The sequence below is a fragment of the Mytilus galloprovincialis genome, chromosome 4 (genome assembly GCF_965363235.1).
Source record: "Mytilus galloprovincialis chromosome 4, xbMytGall1.hap1.1, whole genome shotgun sequence".
Taxonomy (NCBI): Eukaryota; Metazoa; Mollusca; class Bivalvia; order Mytilida; family Mytilidae; genus Mytilus; species Mytilus galloprovincialis.
This window is the reverse complement of record NC_134841.1, coordinates 77,696,205-77,714,805: the sequence shown is the minus strand read 5'-3', so window position 1 is coordinate 77,714,805 and position 18,601 is coordinate 77,696,205. Positions and strand designations below refer to the sequence as shown.

At 32.2% G+C, this 18,601-nt stretch overlaps 1 protein-coding gene across 3 annotated transcripts in view; it reads left to right on the top strand.

The window, feature by feature from the left end:
- Positions 1-16,059, top strand: part of LOC143073002 (TELO2-interacting protein 2-like) — a 30,563-nt gene extending 14,504 nt beyond the window's left edge. Inside the window, exons 1-2 of one of the 3 annotated variants that reach the window (XM_076248208.1) lie at positions 6,438-6,554; positions 14,379-16,059. In XM_076248208.1, the coding sequence (XP_076104323.1) occupies positions 14,395-15,945 (1,551 nt within the window). In that variant the 5' untranslated portion in view covers positions 6,438-6,554; positions 14,379-14,394 and the 3' untranslated portion in view covers positions 15,946-16,059. Of the gene's footprint in view, positions 1-6,437; positions 6,571-14,378 lie in introns of those variants that run through there. The other 2 variants (XM_076248210.1, XM_076248209.1) reach the window with 2 other exon arrangements.
- The last annotated feature ends 2,542 nt before the right edge of the window (positions 16,060-18,601 follow it).

Below are 18,601 nucleotides of genomic sequence, written 5' to 3'. Positions count from 1 at the left end.
AGATTGCCTATGTGCATCCTTAGTTACAGATTGAAACTATCGTGACTATTCATATTATGTACAGTTTTCACTGTGAACTTGTTATAGATTGCCTATGTGCATCCTTAGTTACAGATTGAAACTATCGTTACTATTTTTATTTTGTAACGTTTTCACTGTGAATTTGTTAGAGATCGCCTATGTGCATCCTCAGTTACAGATTGAAACTATCGTTATTATTTATATTTTGTAAAGTTTTCACTGTGAACTTGTTAGAGATCGCCTATGTGCATCCTTAGTTACAGATTGAAACTATCGTTTCTATTTATATTATGTACAGTTTTCACTGTGAACTTGTTAGAGATCGCCTATGTGCATCCTTAGTTACAGATTGAAACTATCGTATAATATTCATATTATGTACAGTTTTCACTGTGAACTTGTTAGAGATCGCCTGAGTGCATCATTAGTTACAGATTGAAACTATCGTTACTATTTGTATTTTGTAAAGTTTTCACTGTGAACTTGTTAGAGATCGCCTATGAGCATCCTTAGTTACAGATTGAAACTATCGTTACTATTTTTATTGTGTGAAGTTTTCACTGTGAACTTGTTAGAGATCGCCTATGTGCATCCTCAGTTACAGATTGAAACTATCGTTAAGTTTTATATTTATTCTCAAGTTTTCAGTGTGAACTTGTTAGCGATCGCATATGTGCATCCTTAGTTACAAATTCAAACTAAAGTTACTATTCATATCATGTCCAGTTTTCACTGTGAACTTGTTAGAGATCGCCTATGTGCAGTGCATCCTTAGTTACAGATTGCAAATTATCGATTCTATTTATTAAATGTAAAGTTTGCACTGTGAACTTTCTAGAGATCGCCTGTGTGCATCTTTGTTTGAGAACCTAAGTTACAGTAGGTGATACACCATATAATACCATATTATACCATGTAAATTGTACACTGTAAAATTGTTAGAGATCCTAAGTCATAATAGGATACACACGATATTATACCATGTAAAGTGCGCACTGTGAATTTGTTAGAGATCCTTTATTACAGTTTGAGATTCACGATACTATACCATGTAAAGTGAGCATTTTGAATTTGTTAGATATTCTGAGTTATGAAGTTACGAGTTATGAAGTTATAAGTTATAAAGTTAGAGATCCTTTGTTACAGTTAGATATTCACGATATTATACCATGTAAAGTTTGCATTGTGAATTTGTTAGAGATCCTTTGTTACAGTAGGAGATTCACGATATAATACCATGTAAAGTGAACTGTGAATTTGTTAGAGAAACTAAGTTGTTGTAGGGGATTCACGAGATAATACCATGGAAAGTGAACTGTGATTATGTTAAAGATCCTTAAGTTATAGTAGGATATTCACGATATTATACCATGGAAAGTAAACTGCGATTATGTTGGAGATCCTTAGTTATTGTAAGAGATTCACGATATTATACCATGGAAAGTAAACTGTGAATTGGTTAGAGATCCATAGTTATTGTAGGAGATTCACGATATTATTACATGTTAAGTGAACTGTGAATTTGTTAGAGATCCGTTGTTACAGTTGGGTTATCACGATATTATACCATGAAAAGTGTTAACTGTGAATTTGAAAGAGATCCTTAATTATAGTAGGAGATTCACGATATTATTACATGTTAAGTGAACTGTGAATTGTGAATTTGTTAGAGATCCTTATTTATTGTAGGAGATTCACATTATTGTACCAGGGAAAGTTTGCACTGTGAATTTATTAGAGATCATTAGTTATTTTAGGAGATTCACGATATAATACCATGGAAAGTAAACTGCGATTGTGTTAGAGATCCTTAGTTATTGTAGGAGATTCAGGATATAATACCATGTAAAGTGTGCATTGTGAATTTTTTAGAGATTATAAGCTACAGTAGGATATTCAAGATATAATACCATGAAAAGTAAACTGCGATTATGTTAGAGATCCTTAGTTATTGTAGGAGATTAACGATTTTATACCATGGAAAGTGTGCACTGTGAATTTGTTAGAGATTATAAGTTACAGTTGGAGATTCATGATATTATACCATGTAAAGGGTGCACTGTGAATTCGTTAGAGATCCGTTGTTACAAATGGAGATTCACGATATTATACCATGCAAAGTTTGCACTGTGAACTAGTTTGAGATCCTTTGTTACAGTTGGAGATTCACGATATCATACCATGTAAAGTGTGCACTGTGAATTCATAAGAGATCCATAGTTAATGTAGGATATTCACGATATTATACCATGTAAAGTTTGCATTGTGAATCTGTCAGAGATCCTTAGTTACAGTAGGAGATTCACGATATTATACCATGGAAAGTTAACTGTGAATATGTTAGAGACCTTAGTAATTGTAAGATATTCACAATATTATACCATGGAAAGTGAACTGCGATTATGTTAGAGATCCTTATTTATTGTAGGAGATTCACGATATTATTACATGTTAAGTGAACTGTGAATTGTGAATTTGTTAGTGATCCTGAGTCATAATAGGAGATTCACGATATTATACCATGGAAAGTTAACTGAATATGTTAGAGACCCTTAGTTATTGTAAGAGATTCACAATATTATACCATGGAAAGTGAACTGTGAATTGGTTAGAAATCCTTAGTTATTGTAGGAGATTCACGATATTATGTATACCATGGAAAGTGAACTGTGAATTTGTTAGAGATTTTTAGTTATAGTAGGAGATTCACGATATTATTACATGTTAAGTGAACTGTGAATTGTTAATTTGTTAGAGAACCTTAGTTATTGTAGGAGATTCACATTATTGTACCAGGGAAAGTGTGAACTGTGAATTTGTTAGAGATCCTTAGTTATTGTTGGAGATTCACGATATAATACCATGGAAAGTAAACTGCGATTATGTTAGAGATCCTTAGTTACTGTAAAAGATTCACAATATTATACCATGGAAAGTAAATTGTAAACTTGTTAGAGATTATAAGTTACAGTTGGAGATTCATGATATTATATCATATAAAGGGTGCACTGTGAATTCGTTAGAGATCCGTTGTTACAAATGGAGATTCCCGATATTATATCATGTAAAGTGTGAACTGTGAATTTGTTAGAAATCCTTAGTTATTGTAGGAGATTCATGATATTATGCCATATAAAGTGTGCACTGTTAACTTGTTAGAGATCCTTTGTTACAGCAGAAGATTAAAGATATTATACCATGCAAAGGGTGCAGTGTGGATTCGTTAGAGATCTGTTGTTACAAATGGAGATTCCCGATATTATATCATGTAAAGTGTGCACTGTGAATTCATTAGAGATCCATAGTTAAAGTAGGAGATCTTAGTTACAGTAGGAGATTCACGATATTATACCATGTAAAGTGTGCACCGTGAATTTTTTAGAGATGTGTTGTTACAGTTTGCACTGTGAACTAGTTTGAGTTCCTTTGTTACAGTTGGAGATTCACGATATCATACCATGTAAAGTGTGCACTGTGAATTCATTAGAGATCCATAGTTAAAGTAGTAGATCTTAGTTACAGTAGGAGATTCACGATATTATACCATGTAAAGTGTGCACCGTGAATTGTTTAGAGATGTGTTGTTACAGTTAAAGATTCACGATATTATACCATGTAAAGTGTGCACTGTCAACTTGTTAGAGATCGTTTGTTACAAATGGAGATTCACGATATTATATCATGCAAAGTTTGCACTTTGAACTAGTTAGAGATCCTTTGTTACAGTTTGAGATTCACGATATCATACCCTGTAAAGTGTGCACTGTGAATTTGTTAGAAATCCTTAGTTATTGTAGGAGATTCATGATATTATACCATGGAAAGGGTGCACTGTTAACTTGTTAGAGATCCTTTGTTACAGCAGAAGATTAATGATATTATACCATGTAAAGGGTGCAGTGTGGATTTGTTAGAGATCCGTTGTTACAGTTGGAGATTCACGATATTATACCATGTAAAGTGTGAACTGTGAATTTGTTAGAGAACCTTATTTATTGTAGGAGATTCATGATATTATACCATGTAAAGTGTGCATTGTGAATTTGTTAGAGATCTGTTGTTACAGTTAAAGATTCACGATATTATACCATGTAAAGTGTGCACTGTCAACTTGTTAGAGATCTTTTGCTACAAATGGAGATTCACAATATTATATCATGCAAAGTTTGCACTGTGAACTAGTAAGAACCTTTTTGTTACAGTTGGAGATTCACGATATCATACCCTGTAAAGTATGCATTGTGAATTTGTTAGAGATCCGTTGTTATTGTAGGAGACTCATGATTTTATAACATGTAAAGTGTGCACTGTCAACTTGTTAGAGATCCTTTGTTACAAATAGAGATTCACGATAATACGTAGCATGTAAAGTGTTAACTGTGAATTGTTTGAGATCCTTAGTTATTGTTGAAGATTCGCGATATTATACCATGTAAAGGGTGCACTGTGAATTTGTTACAAATCCGTTGTTACAGTTGGAGATTCGCGATATTATACCATGTAAAATGTGAACTGTAAATAAGTTAGAGATCCTTAATTATAGCAGGATATTCACGATATTATACCATGTAAAGTATGCACTGTGAATTTGCTAGAGATCCTTAGTTACAGTAGAGTTATAGTAGAAGATTCACAATATTATACCATGTAAAGTGTGCACTGTGAATTTGTAAGAGGTCCTTTGTTACAGTTGGAGATTCACGATATTATACCATGTAAAATTTACACTGTGAAGTTTTAAGTGATCCTTTGTTACATTTGTGGATTTACGATACTATACCATGTAAATTTTGCACTGTAAATAAGTTAGAGATCCTTAATTATAGCAGGATATTCACGATATTATACCATGTAAAGTCTGCACTGTAAATTTGTTAGAGATCCTTAGTTATAGTAGAGTTATAGTAGAAGATTCTTGATATTATACCATGTTAAGTTTGCACTGTGAATTTGATAGGGATTCTTATTAAGTTACAGTAGGATATCCACGATTTTATACCAGGAAAGTGATAACTGTGAATTTGTTTGAGATCCCTAGTTATTATAGGAGATTCGCGATATTATACCATGTAAAGTGTGCACTGTGAATTTGTTATAGATCCGTTGTTACAGTTGAAGATTCACAATATTATTCCATTTAAAGTGTGCACTGAAAATTAGTTTGAGATCCTATGTTACAGTTGGAGATTCACGATATCATACCATGTAAAGTATGCACTGTGAATTTGTTAGAAATCCCTAGTTATTGTAGCAGATTCATGATATGATACCATGTAAAGTGTACACTGTGAATTCATTAGTTAAGTTGTTAGAGATACTTAGTTATTATAGGAAATTCACGATAGTATACCATGTAAAGTTTGCACTGTGACTTTGTTTGAGATCCTTTGTTACAGTTGGAGATTCACGATATTATACCATGTAAAGTGTGCACTGTGAATTTGTTTGCGATCCTTTGTTACAGTTGGAGATTCACGATATTATACCATGTAAAGTGTGCACAGTTAAGTTGTTAGAGATACTATAGTTATTATTGGAAATTCACGATTTTATACCATGTAACTTTAGTGTTAACTGTGAATTTATTTGAGATCCCTAGTTATTATAGTAAATTCACGATATTATACCATGGAAAGTGTGCACTGTGGATTTGTTAGAGATCTTTAGTTACAGTAGGAGATTCACGATATTATACCATGTAAAGTGTGCACTGTGAATTTGTTTGCGATCCTTTGTTACAGTTGGGGATTCACGATATTATACGGCCATTTAAAATTTACACTGTGAACTTGTAAGGGATTATTAAGATTAAAAAATCATTTATTAATATTAGAAAATGAATTTCTAATATAAGAAAATACTTTCGAATTATTTGTAATATTAAAAAAGGAATTTCTAATATTAAGAAAGGAATTTATTATATTAAAAAAGCAATTTCTAATATAAAAAAAGCAATTTCTAATATTAAAAAAGCAATTTCTAATATTACTGATAAATGATTTTATAATATTTGAATTTCATTTTCTAATATTTGAAATTCATTTTCTAATATTTGAAATTCATTTTCTAATATTAGAAATTCATTTTCTAATATTAAGAACTAGTGTTTTTCTTTTTTGATATTAAAAAATGATTTTCTAATATAAGAAAATAATTTTCATATAGATCTATGATTAAACTATAGATTTGTAAAAAGAATCACTGATATATGATATCCATGCCATTTTGGTTGTAAAAGTAATTGTTTCAGGGCTTCATTTCCTTTATTGTTGGTAACTGGTGGCCTGTTATCTTTATCGATTAGAGTCATAGATTGCCTTATTTACTTTTCGTGCTTTATGGAAGCGTTGTTGTATATGGCATTTTAAAAGTTTTTTTGTTTAATTAGTCAAACTTTAAAAAAAAATCATGGCACGTACATGACACTCCCCAGCCGTAACTGTCCCATTGCATTCGGCAGGTCATTGTATTTCTTCATGATTTTCAGCATGTTCCAAATTTATTGCTAGTTCATTTTGTGAGTTAGTAACAAGGTATGTAGGCCAAATGGTCATTATCAGTAATAGCAAACTCATCACGTCTCTCTACTGAAATAAACTCTAATCGTTAAAGACGTTAATAATTTATCATTTTATTCAGAGACATATGTCTCTGGTTTATTGCATAATTTTGTAAGAAACACTTTTATAATTCAAATCAGCGTAGTTCTTATGTTGATGTTTTAAGTAATAGATTAGAAAGGTCATCTCTGTGTAAAATAAGATTAAGTACACACAATCTTGCTATTGAAAAAGGGAGACATTGATGTTTAACCAACGATGAACGAGTTTGTAATGTACATAATAGCAGACTTTTCAAAGAATTGAAATATAGGGCAATCAGTCAAAGAATTACTAACATGACTAAGAAATACTTCTTTGAAATCATTTTTTCATTCAGGAAATTGGCTGAAAATCGTTTTATGTTTTTCGGTCCTTATATAAAGCATTGATTATAAAATTCTATACATACTGTCCATGAACATTTCCAGAAATTTATCAATGTAAAAGAGGGACAAAAGATACCAGAGGGACAGTCAAATTCATAAATCGAAAATAAACTGACAACACCATGGCTAAAAATGAAAAGGACAAACAGACAAACAATAGTACACATGACACAACATAGAAAAATAAAAAATAAACAACACGAACCCCACCAAAAACTAGGGGTGATCTCAGGTGCTCCGGAAGGGTAAACAGATCCTGCACCACATGTGGCGACCGTCGTGTTGCTTATGAGATAACAAATCCGGTAAATAGTCTAATTCGGTAAGTCACATTTATGAAAGGGAAGGGGATTGTAGTTACGACGTAAGGAACATATCCGATATCATTTGTGAAACGGTTATTCCATAACGGTCAACCAACTCGTGATGGCGTCCGTAAAATTTACGAAGAGATGATTTCAACTTCTCCATTTGGAACTCTTGATTTAATAGCTTCCTTGTGAGCAACAACCCTCTATCAAGAAAATCATGATAGGAAATGCAAGCACGGGAATATCGTATCAATTGGGAGATATATACACCGTATGCAGGTGCTGCTGGAATGTTGCTACTTAGAAATGGAAAGTTCACAATTGGAAAGCTGAAATCATCTCTTTTGTCGTAAAGTTTTGTTTTCAGGCGACCCTCATTGTCAATTTCTAGATGTAAGTCAAGATATGAGGCCGACTTAACTGTATCTGTTGTATCCTTTATCTCTAGTTCAATGGGATAGATGCATTCGAAGTAGTCACCAAATTTTGAATTATTTAGTGAAAGAACATCATCTATATAGCAGAAAGTAGAGTTCTTTTTTTTACATAAATAAGGACGTTAGTGTATGCAGGTGCTGCTGGAATGTTGCTACTTAGAAATGGAAAGTTCACAATTGGAAAGCTGAAATCATCTCTTTTGTCGTAAAGTTTTGTTTTCAGGCGACCCTCATTGTCAATTTCTAGATGTAAGTCAAGATATGAGGCCGACTTAACTGTATCTGTTGTATCCTTTATCCTGTTCAATGGGATAGATGCATTCGAAGTAGTCACCAAATTTTGAATTATTTAGTGAAAGAACATCATCTATATAGCAGAAAGTAGAGTTCTTTTTTTTACATAAATAAGGCCGTTAGTTTTCTCGTTTGAATTGTTTTACATTTTCTTATCGGGGCCTATTATAGCTGACTATGCGGTATGGGCTTTGCTCATTGTTGAAGGCCGTACGGTGACCTATAGTTGTTAATGTCTGTGTCATTTTGGTCTTTTGTGGATAGTTGTCTCATTGGCAATCATACCACATCTTCTTTTTTATATTAAAGGATATTGTTAACTTCTTATCTTTCTCCCTAAGAAGTTCCTGTATGAAGCAAGGTTGGCAAAAAAGTGGTCAATACTAGTATTGACCATGCCAGTGGTAAATACCGGGAAATACTGGTCGATTGAAATTTTGAGTGGTCATTACTATAAAAAACACTCTCTACCTGGTCAAATACTATTAATAATGAAATAAATAAAGTGTTCAAATCATTTTCTATGCTTTCATTTCTATTTCTATTGTAAATTCTTTTAATAAACAATGATATACATTGATTAATGAGTACAAAATATTATAATAAAAAGAAAAAAAAAACTGTTTTGTCCCTGCTTCAAACTTTCCATTTCCAGCATGAAGAAGGTTTTTGTCTCACAGTTAAATATTGTTTATAAGGGAGTCTTCAATATCTTTTTTATTTCTTTTAACCCATGTACTGTCAACATTTATTGGGGGCTGTTGTTTAAGTAATTAAATTTTCACACCTGGCAATCAGGTGATAGGTAAAAAGACACATGTAACTTCATTTACCTTTAATTTTATTACTTTTATTTTAAATACCTGTAAAATCATACATTTTGAATAAAAAATATATTGATCTATAAATTTTGAAGTAACAAGTCAATTTTTATATACTAAAGTATGCAATATCCAAATTCATAGTAACTAAATTCTAAATCAGTAGGAATAAGTGATATAAATGAATAAAACATATCAAGTTCATTAATTCATATAAGCTGACACATGCATAAAGATTGAAGTTAAAATTTATTTGACTTTTTATCAAATTTTTACTTCAATTAATAGTAAAAACAACCATGAAAATTTCAATTGACCAGTATTTGCCAGTATTGACCACTTGGGGAGTATTGTCCAGGGCGGTAAATACCGGGGTGGTATTTACCACCCAACCTTGGTATGAAGTCAGCCTCATAATAATAAAGAAACAAGTCGGCAAGAAGAGGGGCACAATTCGTTCCCATTGGAATGCAGATAGTCTGTTGAAAAACACGTCGTCCGAACGTAACAAATATGTTGTCAATCAAGAAATCAAGCATCTTGATAATGTCAGTTTCAGAGAATTTTTTGTTCGAATCAGAGTAATCCTTTACAAAGTAGGATTTATCCCTTCCTAAGACAAGATACTTGTATCTTCGTTGGCCATTCTTTTTAATGAAACAAAGCAATACCAACTCTTTCAATTTGTCTTTTAGTTTGGAATGTACATGTGAAATACTTGTATAAAGTGTAGAAAAGTCAAATGTTTTAATACTATTACAAGATGAAAGAGAGTTAGATTGTATGTACTCTAAAAGATCTTTGGAATTTTTAAGTATCCACATCTGATTCACACCACCTCAAAAATAGGCAGTTTCACAATAACTTTGAAGCCCGTCTTTGATTGCTGATAAAATAGATGTTAATAATTTGGAAAGAGGTTTCGTGGAGCACTTGGAAGACCCAGCAATATACTGTTGTTTGTAAGGACATTTATGCAGTTTGGGTATCCAATACAGTGAAGGAAGATCCAGTTCATCATCTTTGGTTGAAATTCCAAAGGAACATAGAACAGACCTATGATTCTCCTTTGGTAAGTGTCGTGAGGGTATATGTTGGGTTTCCAAGTGAATTGTCAATACCCGATTCATTTATCAAGCAGTTAATGTAATGAGTTTTACACACAAAAACGATGTTGTTTTGGGCTTTATCTGCAGGGACAACAACATATTTGTCATGAAGGTTGGATAAGTGTTTTGCAACATTAGGGTCTTTAAAGATTGATGTAGGTAGCATGGGCATTGATAGACCCATTCAGTTTCTTAATTCTGATTTGTATCAACGACCTCACTGCCTTAATCCATTCAGAAAGAGTGTCTACGTCTTCCTTCTCATGCTTAGCCCATTGCCTGGCATAATCCTCGACTGAATCCATCAAAATTTAAAGTTGTATTTCCAATTAATGGATTTCGGCTCACGATATTTTGGACCTTTCGATAACAAATTTCGTAGGGAAGTGTTATTAACAATGTTGAGGTCACCGGTAATAACGTGGCCAGCTGGATTATATGTGAATTGGGAACTAGCACAAGTGCAATCAGGAGGTTTAGACTTGAAGTCGTCAATACTGAGATCCTGCAAAACGTGTTTGTAATATATGCTCAGATATTCAACATGTTCAAGGCACAAAATACAAAAATGTAATGTTTCACGTGTCAAGAAAATTACATAACTTTTGCAAGGTGCAGGAATCTAATATCTGTTGAATCAATAACAACCAATGCAATATTTATTTTTTTCTTCCCACTGATAAATTGAATCAATCTTTACAATTCAGTGCTTTCAAGCACTTTGATATTAAATATACTTCCTTCTTGTTGTAGTGAAAATCAGCTAAATATTAAAAAGTTGCATTAATAGTACTTCTTTAAAAGTCCCAAAAGTCACAAGTTCTTATACATAAACGTCTGGTATATAGAAATGAGATTTTAGCTTTTTAACTATAACATATTTAATTGTGCTGTTTTTATACGACCGCAAAATTTGAAAAATTTTTCGTCGTATATTGCTATCACGTTGGCGTCGTCGTCGTCGTCGTCGTCGTCGTCCGAATACTTTTAGTTTTCGCACTCTAACTTTAGTAAAAGTGAATGGAAATCTATGAAATTTTAACACAAGGTTTATGACCACAAAAGGAAGGTTGGTATTGATTTTGGGAGTTTTGGTCCCAACATTTTAGGAATTAGGGGCCAAAAAGGGCCCAAATAAGCATTTTCTTGGTTTTCGCACTATAACTTTAGTTTAAGTTAATAGAAATCTATGAAATTTTGACACAAGGTTTATGACCACAAAAGAACGGTTGGGATTGATTTTGGGAGTTTTGGTTTCAACAGTTTAGGAATTAGGGGCCAAAAAAGGGCCCAAATAAGCATTATTCTTGGTTTTCGCACAATAACTTTAGTTAAAGTAAATAGAAATCAATGAAATTTAAACACAATGTTAATGACTACAAAAGGAAGGTTGATATTGATTTTGGGAGTTTAGGTCCCAACAGTTTAGGAATTAGGGGCCAAAAAGGGACCCAAATAAGCATTTTTCTTGGTTTTCGCACCATAACGTTAGTATAAGTAAATAGAAATCTATGAAATTTAAACACAAGGTTTATGACCATAAAAGGAAGGTTGGTATTGATTTTGGGAGTTTTGGTCCCAACAGAATAAGGGGCCCAAAGGGTCCAAAATTAAACTTTGTTTGATTTCATCCAAATTGAATAATTGGGGTTCTTTGATATACCGAATCTAACTGTCATGACTGTGTATGTAGATTCTTAACTTTTGGTCCCGTTTTCAAATTGGTCTACATTAAGGGCCAAAGGGTCCAAAATTAAACTTAGTTTGATTTTGACAAAAAATGAATCAGTTAGGTTCTTTGATATGCTGAATCTAAAAATGTACTTAGATTCTTGATTATTGGCCCAGTTTTCAAGTTGGTCCAAATCGGGGTCCAAAATTAAACTTTGTTTGATTTCATCAAAAATTGAATAAATGGGGTTCTTTGATATACCAAATCTAACTGTGTATGTAGATTCTTCATTTTTGGTCCTGTTTTCAAATTGGTCTACACTAAAGTCCAAAGGGTCCAAAATTAAACTTAGTCTGATTTTAACAAAAATTGAAATCTTGGGGTTTTTTGATATGCTGAATCCAAAAATGTACTTAGATTTTTTATTATGGGCCCAGTTTTCAAGTTGGTCCAAATCAGAATCTAAAATTATTATATTAAGTATTGTGCAATAGCAAGTCTTTTCAATTGCACAGTATTGCGCAATGGCAAGAAATATCTAATTGCACAATATTGTGAAATAGCAAATTTTTTTTTAATTAGAGTTATCTTTCTTTGTCCAGAATAGTAAGCAAGAAATATCTAATTGCAAAATATTGTGCAATAGCAAGATTTTTTTTAATTGGAGTTATCTTTCTTTGTCCAGAATCAACTTAAATCTTTGTTATATACAATATACAATGTATATTCACTTTTTACTACCAACTGATAAATTAAAATAATCTTTACCATTCAGTGATAACAAGCAGTTTTTTTACATCTTAATATTTTATGATGTATTTAAATGAGTAGTTATTGTTGCAAACTCCATTAGAAATTTTAATTGAGATTAGTTTTGGAATAAGGGAAAGGGGAATGTGATTAAAAAAATTGGGTTCAATTTTTCTCATTTGAAATTTCATAAATAAAAAAGAAAATTTCTTCAAACATTTTTTTGAGAGGATTAATATTCAACAGCATAGTGAATTGCTCTAAGAGAAAACAAAAATTTAAAGTTCATTAGAACACATTCATTCTGTGTCAGAAACCTATGCTGTGTCAACTATTTAATCACAATCCAAATTTAGAGCTGAATCCAGCTTGAATGTTGTGTCCATACTTGCCCCAACCGTTCAGGGTTCAACCTCTGCGGTCGTATAAAGCTACGCCCTGCGGAGCATCTGGTTCATTGTTATAATGTACTGAAATATGGGCCTTTGCCAATTATTGTAATTGTGTGTGTGCCAATAGAATATTTGTATTTGTAATAATTGTGGGTAAGGTTCATCATAACCTTATAATGGTAATTATGGCCATATTAACATTACAGATCTCAATGCAAGTACACAGTGACTCGTACCTTTGCTTACTCATACTCAGCCATATTGCACTTCTAACAACAAATGCTTCTACTCAGTCCTTAGGGGCATTTGTTACTAATACTTAGTGGTCCAAGTAGTCTTATTAGTTATCAGAGGTACCAGGATTATAATTTAATACGCTAAACGCGCATTCGTCTATTTTTAAAGACTCATTTATGCGCAGACCAAAACAGTTATAAAGCCAAACAAGTTTAAAATAACTAGGATTATCAGTTTTCCTAGTGAAGGCTGTTGGTTATCACCAACATGCCAACTTCATCCACTATTAAAAACTTACTGCCACCAATTACAGCCAAAAGTGGCATTAAACACCAAGCAATCTTTCAACTTGTTCCTATTTTGCAGCGTTGTTTAATAATGTATCATTCAATTAAAAAAATCATTAAGTCATGAAAGTTGACGGTAATTTATTTTTTAGTTTATATTCTTAAGATTTGTAAAGTTGTGGTTTTGGCTGTGATGTGATGTTTAAAATTTGGTCATCTGTTGAAAATTTGCCATAATATTGTAAAAACCTTAGAATACACAGTATTCCTATGTTTTACTCCCTTTCCCCCAGTTCCTGCTTCCACCTCTCATTTTCTAGCTGGTTCCTTTATCCCTGTCAAACTTCTATTATATAGTCTTGTTCTAAGTGTCTGACTAAAAGAATGTTGGACCATCGGCATATTTGATTAATGGGGTGTGGTACCAATGGGTTGCCACACCTATGAGGTATTGGCAAATGGGCTATGGGAATATCATCAATTTAATCCTTTCTCTCAAGGTTTTTAAAAAATGTAGCTGTCTGAAATTTGACCAGCATAACTGTAATATTTTTATATACATAAATGATCGAAGATTAAGAAAAGACAAACTTGAAAGATGAATTAAGATTTTGATTTTCTTTATTTTGGGTCAGCAGTTGTGCCACTAAACACATTTTGGATAGTACATATCAATCAGGTTCTCACTTAGATGAGTCTATGCATGAAAGTTAGCCTTTATATCTCTATTCATTGTATCCTTAAAGGTGTCATAAATCAGTCTAATTAGTGTGCTCTATCATTAAAATAATGTTGACCTCTGTAAAAGATTGAATTTGTATTTGAATAAAAATTTATTGATCATATGGAAAAGATGTGGTATGATTGTCAATGAGCATAATGATCAGACAATTCTTCACAAGAGACCAAATGACACATAACCTTTTAACTTTTCTTACCAGTGAAAATCAAATTCAAAATGTGATTCTTACTACATTCATCACTTTATGCTATTTCTTACATGTATATGTAATGCATTAAATTTGGAATTTACACTGAAATATGTAAATATGTTTTCAGATAATCCGAGGACAAAATGGCTCGTTTAAAGACATTGATGACAGAAATACTCTTACACGACAAAAGTGATCACAGTGCTTTCAGATCTGATTTACAGGATGAAATAATTAGCCGTTATAACCTCTTAGATGTTTTCAAAGAAGTGTTGGAACAAGAACCAAGTGAAAGAATAAAGCACCTGGCTGTTTGCATAGTTTTATGTGCCAAAGCTACTAATGATTGGTTTTTAGGTTCCATTCAATCTGCTATTCGGGACAAATCTTTTTCTGTAATGAAAGATATTTTTCATCTATGTTTAGTTCCCAAGGTTTCAAATAAGGAACGCTACATTTTCGATAAGAATGATTTTGAAGGTGTAGCAAATATGGCGGCTACAGTAATGTCCATTTTCAATATACTGTTAGAAAAATTCAGTGAAGAAACCACAAATGATCAGTTCCGAGCTTTTTTATCACAAATTTCACCAGATATGATTTATTTAATTCTTGAACATATCAAAGATGATTTTTGGACCTCAGAATTATCCAGATTCATGGCAAAAAATCTTCTAAGATTGATGAAATTATTCTATGAATGTGTATCAGATGAAGATTTACTGTCTTGCAACCAAAACTTGACAAATAAAGATGCTTTCAAATCAGTTGACCATAGCATTATGAATCAAATACTGAAAATTTTAAATCCAAAACTGACCAAAAGCAATTGGGCAAAATATCCCAGTGCTAAGTCCGTCTTTGCATGGTGCCTATTCCACACATCATATCCCAACTTATACGAGAATTTAGAAAAGGTTTTGCCACCCACGCTTAATTTCATAGATGATTATGTAATGGCAAACAGGATAAGCGGAATACAGTGCTTACAGCACATTATGGAAAATGTGTCTGCCGAAGAACTGCGTTGGTATGGTCATGCTGATGTTGTGTACCAAGCTCTGAAACATCAGCTTTATACAAATGAAGCAGAGTTGAATGAAGCATCTTTTCCAGCCATATTGACAATTCTTAAAATAGTTGAAAAAATTCCAGTAGTATCTGATAGCCAAATGGATAGAAAAACAGCTAAGCATGATGAAGTAATACAAATTATTTTACTGAATGCAGAATGCGAAAATAAAATTATTCTCCGTCAGATTGTCACTTCATTTTTAGGTGATTTTGTTGATATAATGGGACTTTCTACAGTAAAACACCTTCAAAGAAATCTGAAGGTCATTGAAAGTTATCTTGAAGTTTATGAAGGGCCTGAAGAAATAACAAGAATAAATGTGCTGAATTTGCTAGAAAAAGTTTTGAAAAATACTTGGCCTAGAATTCCATCACACATGGAAAACATTTTGAGAATGTTATTGAAGTTTTTATGCAGTTTATCAATTCAAGAATCATCTAGAACTGAGACAGTGACAATGCTACTGACTGAGAAAGTTACCACATGTTTAAAATTGTTGAAAGTGATAGGGGGAGATAAGTGTGAAAATTTGATTAAATCTGTTGATAGTCCACAATTACCTCCCCTTTGTATTAATGTTCTCAAAGATGTGCAGTATTCAGTTGATTGTACTGGATGATATAAGAATTTCTGTTGATTAACAGATTTAACAAATGTACAGTGCCATAGTACTTGTATGATGTTATTTTGTGTCTGTGTTTTGAAAGAAAAAATATATTCTAATTATACTTTGTCCGTTTTTCTACTCATATTCTATCTGTATTGCTCAGTTAATGAGTTTTGACAGTACATTTAAGAGGACAAGGTTGTATTATTTAAAATAATCATTTCCTTCTTAAGTATTTTTTTTACCATCATATCTACAACGAATGTTTCATTTTCTCCCTCAAATTTGATTTTAATACATGTATATCAAATAGTATATTTTATTCAAACAATCAAATTTGATTTTAATACATGTATGATACAGAATTCATTGAGTAAGACCTCATGCTGCAGATCAAATGTCAGGGAAGGCAATATAGTTTTTCTTATGTCTTAGAGTATTAAACCAAAATTAAGGTATCAAGACCAAACTTCTTTTAAAAACTATCAAACTTAGACAGTGTGGTGTTCCTCGTCTTCAGGCACATGTGCATAGTCCTTGTTTGATTAGGAAATAAGTTTTGGTTCTAACTTTCTTGAATTTCCCCAGGCTGCAGGGATTATTATCAAACAGAAGATTGCTTGGTTTTCATTTTTGTTGACAGTCATTTTTCAGGTCTGTTTTAAATGTGTAGTTTTAGACAGTTTTCAATGTTCCTGAATATTTCCTTTTTGTGTTCTTGGAAACATTAAAAAAAAAAGGCACACCATCTACAGTTAAATTCATATGACTTACTGCCCTGAAATGTTTTGAAATATATGCCACATGACAAGCCCATAATTCCTGATTTGCTGGACTTTGAAATTTGTCTTGAATATCATGTGATGCATAATATAGAATTTTTACAATTTAATGTTGTTAGACTCAGTTATCTTCCAGATTTTATGTCATCATCTAGTTCGGCTTCTGTAGGATTTTTCATGACCCTCTAGAGTCTTTTATATTTATATGTAGCTGAGCTTTTTCTGATTTTCATGCTGATCTTTAATTCAAGATGGTTGGCATTGCTGATTATAGTTTGACATGAGACTCTATGCATGAAATAATGAGCATTCATAAGGTTGCATTTTGTATTAATTTGAGCTTTACTATTGCTGTACCATAGCTTTGCTTCTGGTTTAAAAGTTCTTTTTGACCTGCATGGAAAATGATAAAATCCTCTTATTATAAATGTTTTAAACATAAAAAAAAAGAAGTTTAGTTTCATTGTCAATTAGACAACTATCCACCAGAGTTAAAATAAAATGAATGGAAACATCTATATGTCGCTATGAGGCCTTCAAAATTAGCAAAACCCTACGTATATGTTACAGGCATTTTCTAAATTTAGGCATTTTGTATAATGACTTAATTTTCAGGCAATTAATAAAATGCTAACTTTTGACAAACATTATATTTTATGATAAATAGAACCTACTGAATTTTTTACATAAAATCAGCAAATTGCCTGTTCAGTTTCAGGCAATTTGTAGAAAATGGAAATTCTGGACATACATTAGCATACATTAGCATATTAATCTATTGTAATAAAAATTCATAATATCTAATAAAATTTGTAGATTTAGCTAACAAAGTCCTTATATTTGTATAAAGTTTATAGTGGAAAATTGTTTTAACGTTAAAAAAACTATAATACACCCAATAACAAAAACTGAAGTATATTGAATTGATAAATTTTGTAATTATTCAAAATTGTATCAGAAACCTATACTTAATTATAAAATAATGAACCTGTTAAAGGGAGACAATACTGGCATAACTTTTTTTTAGCTCAAAAATCTTCTCCTCTGAAACTACTGGACCAAATTAAACCAAACTTGGCCACAATCATCATTGGGGTATCTAGTTTAAAAATTGTGTCCGGTGACCCGCCCAACCAACCAAGATGGCCGCCATGGCTAAAAATAGAACATAGGGGTAAAATGCAGTTTTTGGCTTATAACTCAAAAACCAAAGCATTTAGAGCAAATCTGACATGGGGTAAAATTGTTTATCAGGTTAAGATGTATCTGCCCTGAAATTTTGAGATGAATCGGACAATTCGTTGATAGGTTGCTGCCCCTGAATTGGTAATTTTAAGGAAATTTTGCTGTTTTTGGTTATTATCTTGAATATTATTATAGATAGAGATAAACTGTAAACAGCAAAAATGTTCAGCTAAATAAGATCTACAAATATGTTGACCCCTTTAGGAGTTATTGCCCTTTATAGTCAATTTTTAACCATTTTTCGTAAATCTTAGTTATCTTTTACAAAAATCTTCTCCTCTGAAACTACTGGACCAAATTAAACCAAACTTGGCCACAATCATCATTGGGGTATCTAGTTTAAAAATTGTGTCCGGTGACCCGGCCAACCAATCAAGATGGCCGCCATGGCTAAAAATAGAACATAGGGGTAAAATGCAGTTTTTGGCTTATCACTCAAAAACCAAAGCATTTAGAGCAAATCTGACAAGTGGTAAAATTGCTTATCAGGTCAAGATCTATCTGCAACAACAAAAGAAAGAGAGTTTTTAACGACCTCAGCTGGCTATACAACCCTTGCACAATCAACTGAATTTTGCAGAAATCATGAATAGGATAGATTGCCCTTATATGATAATTTTTTATTACCTTTTTGCTTTTTT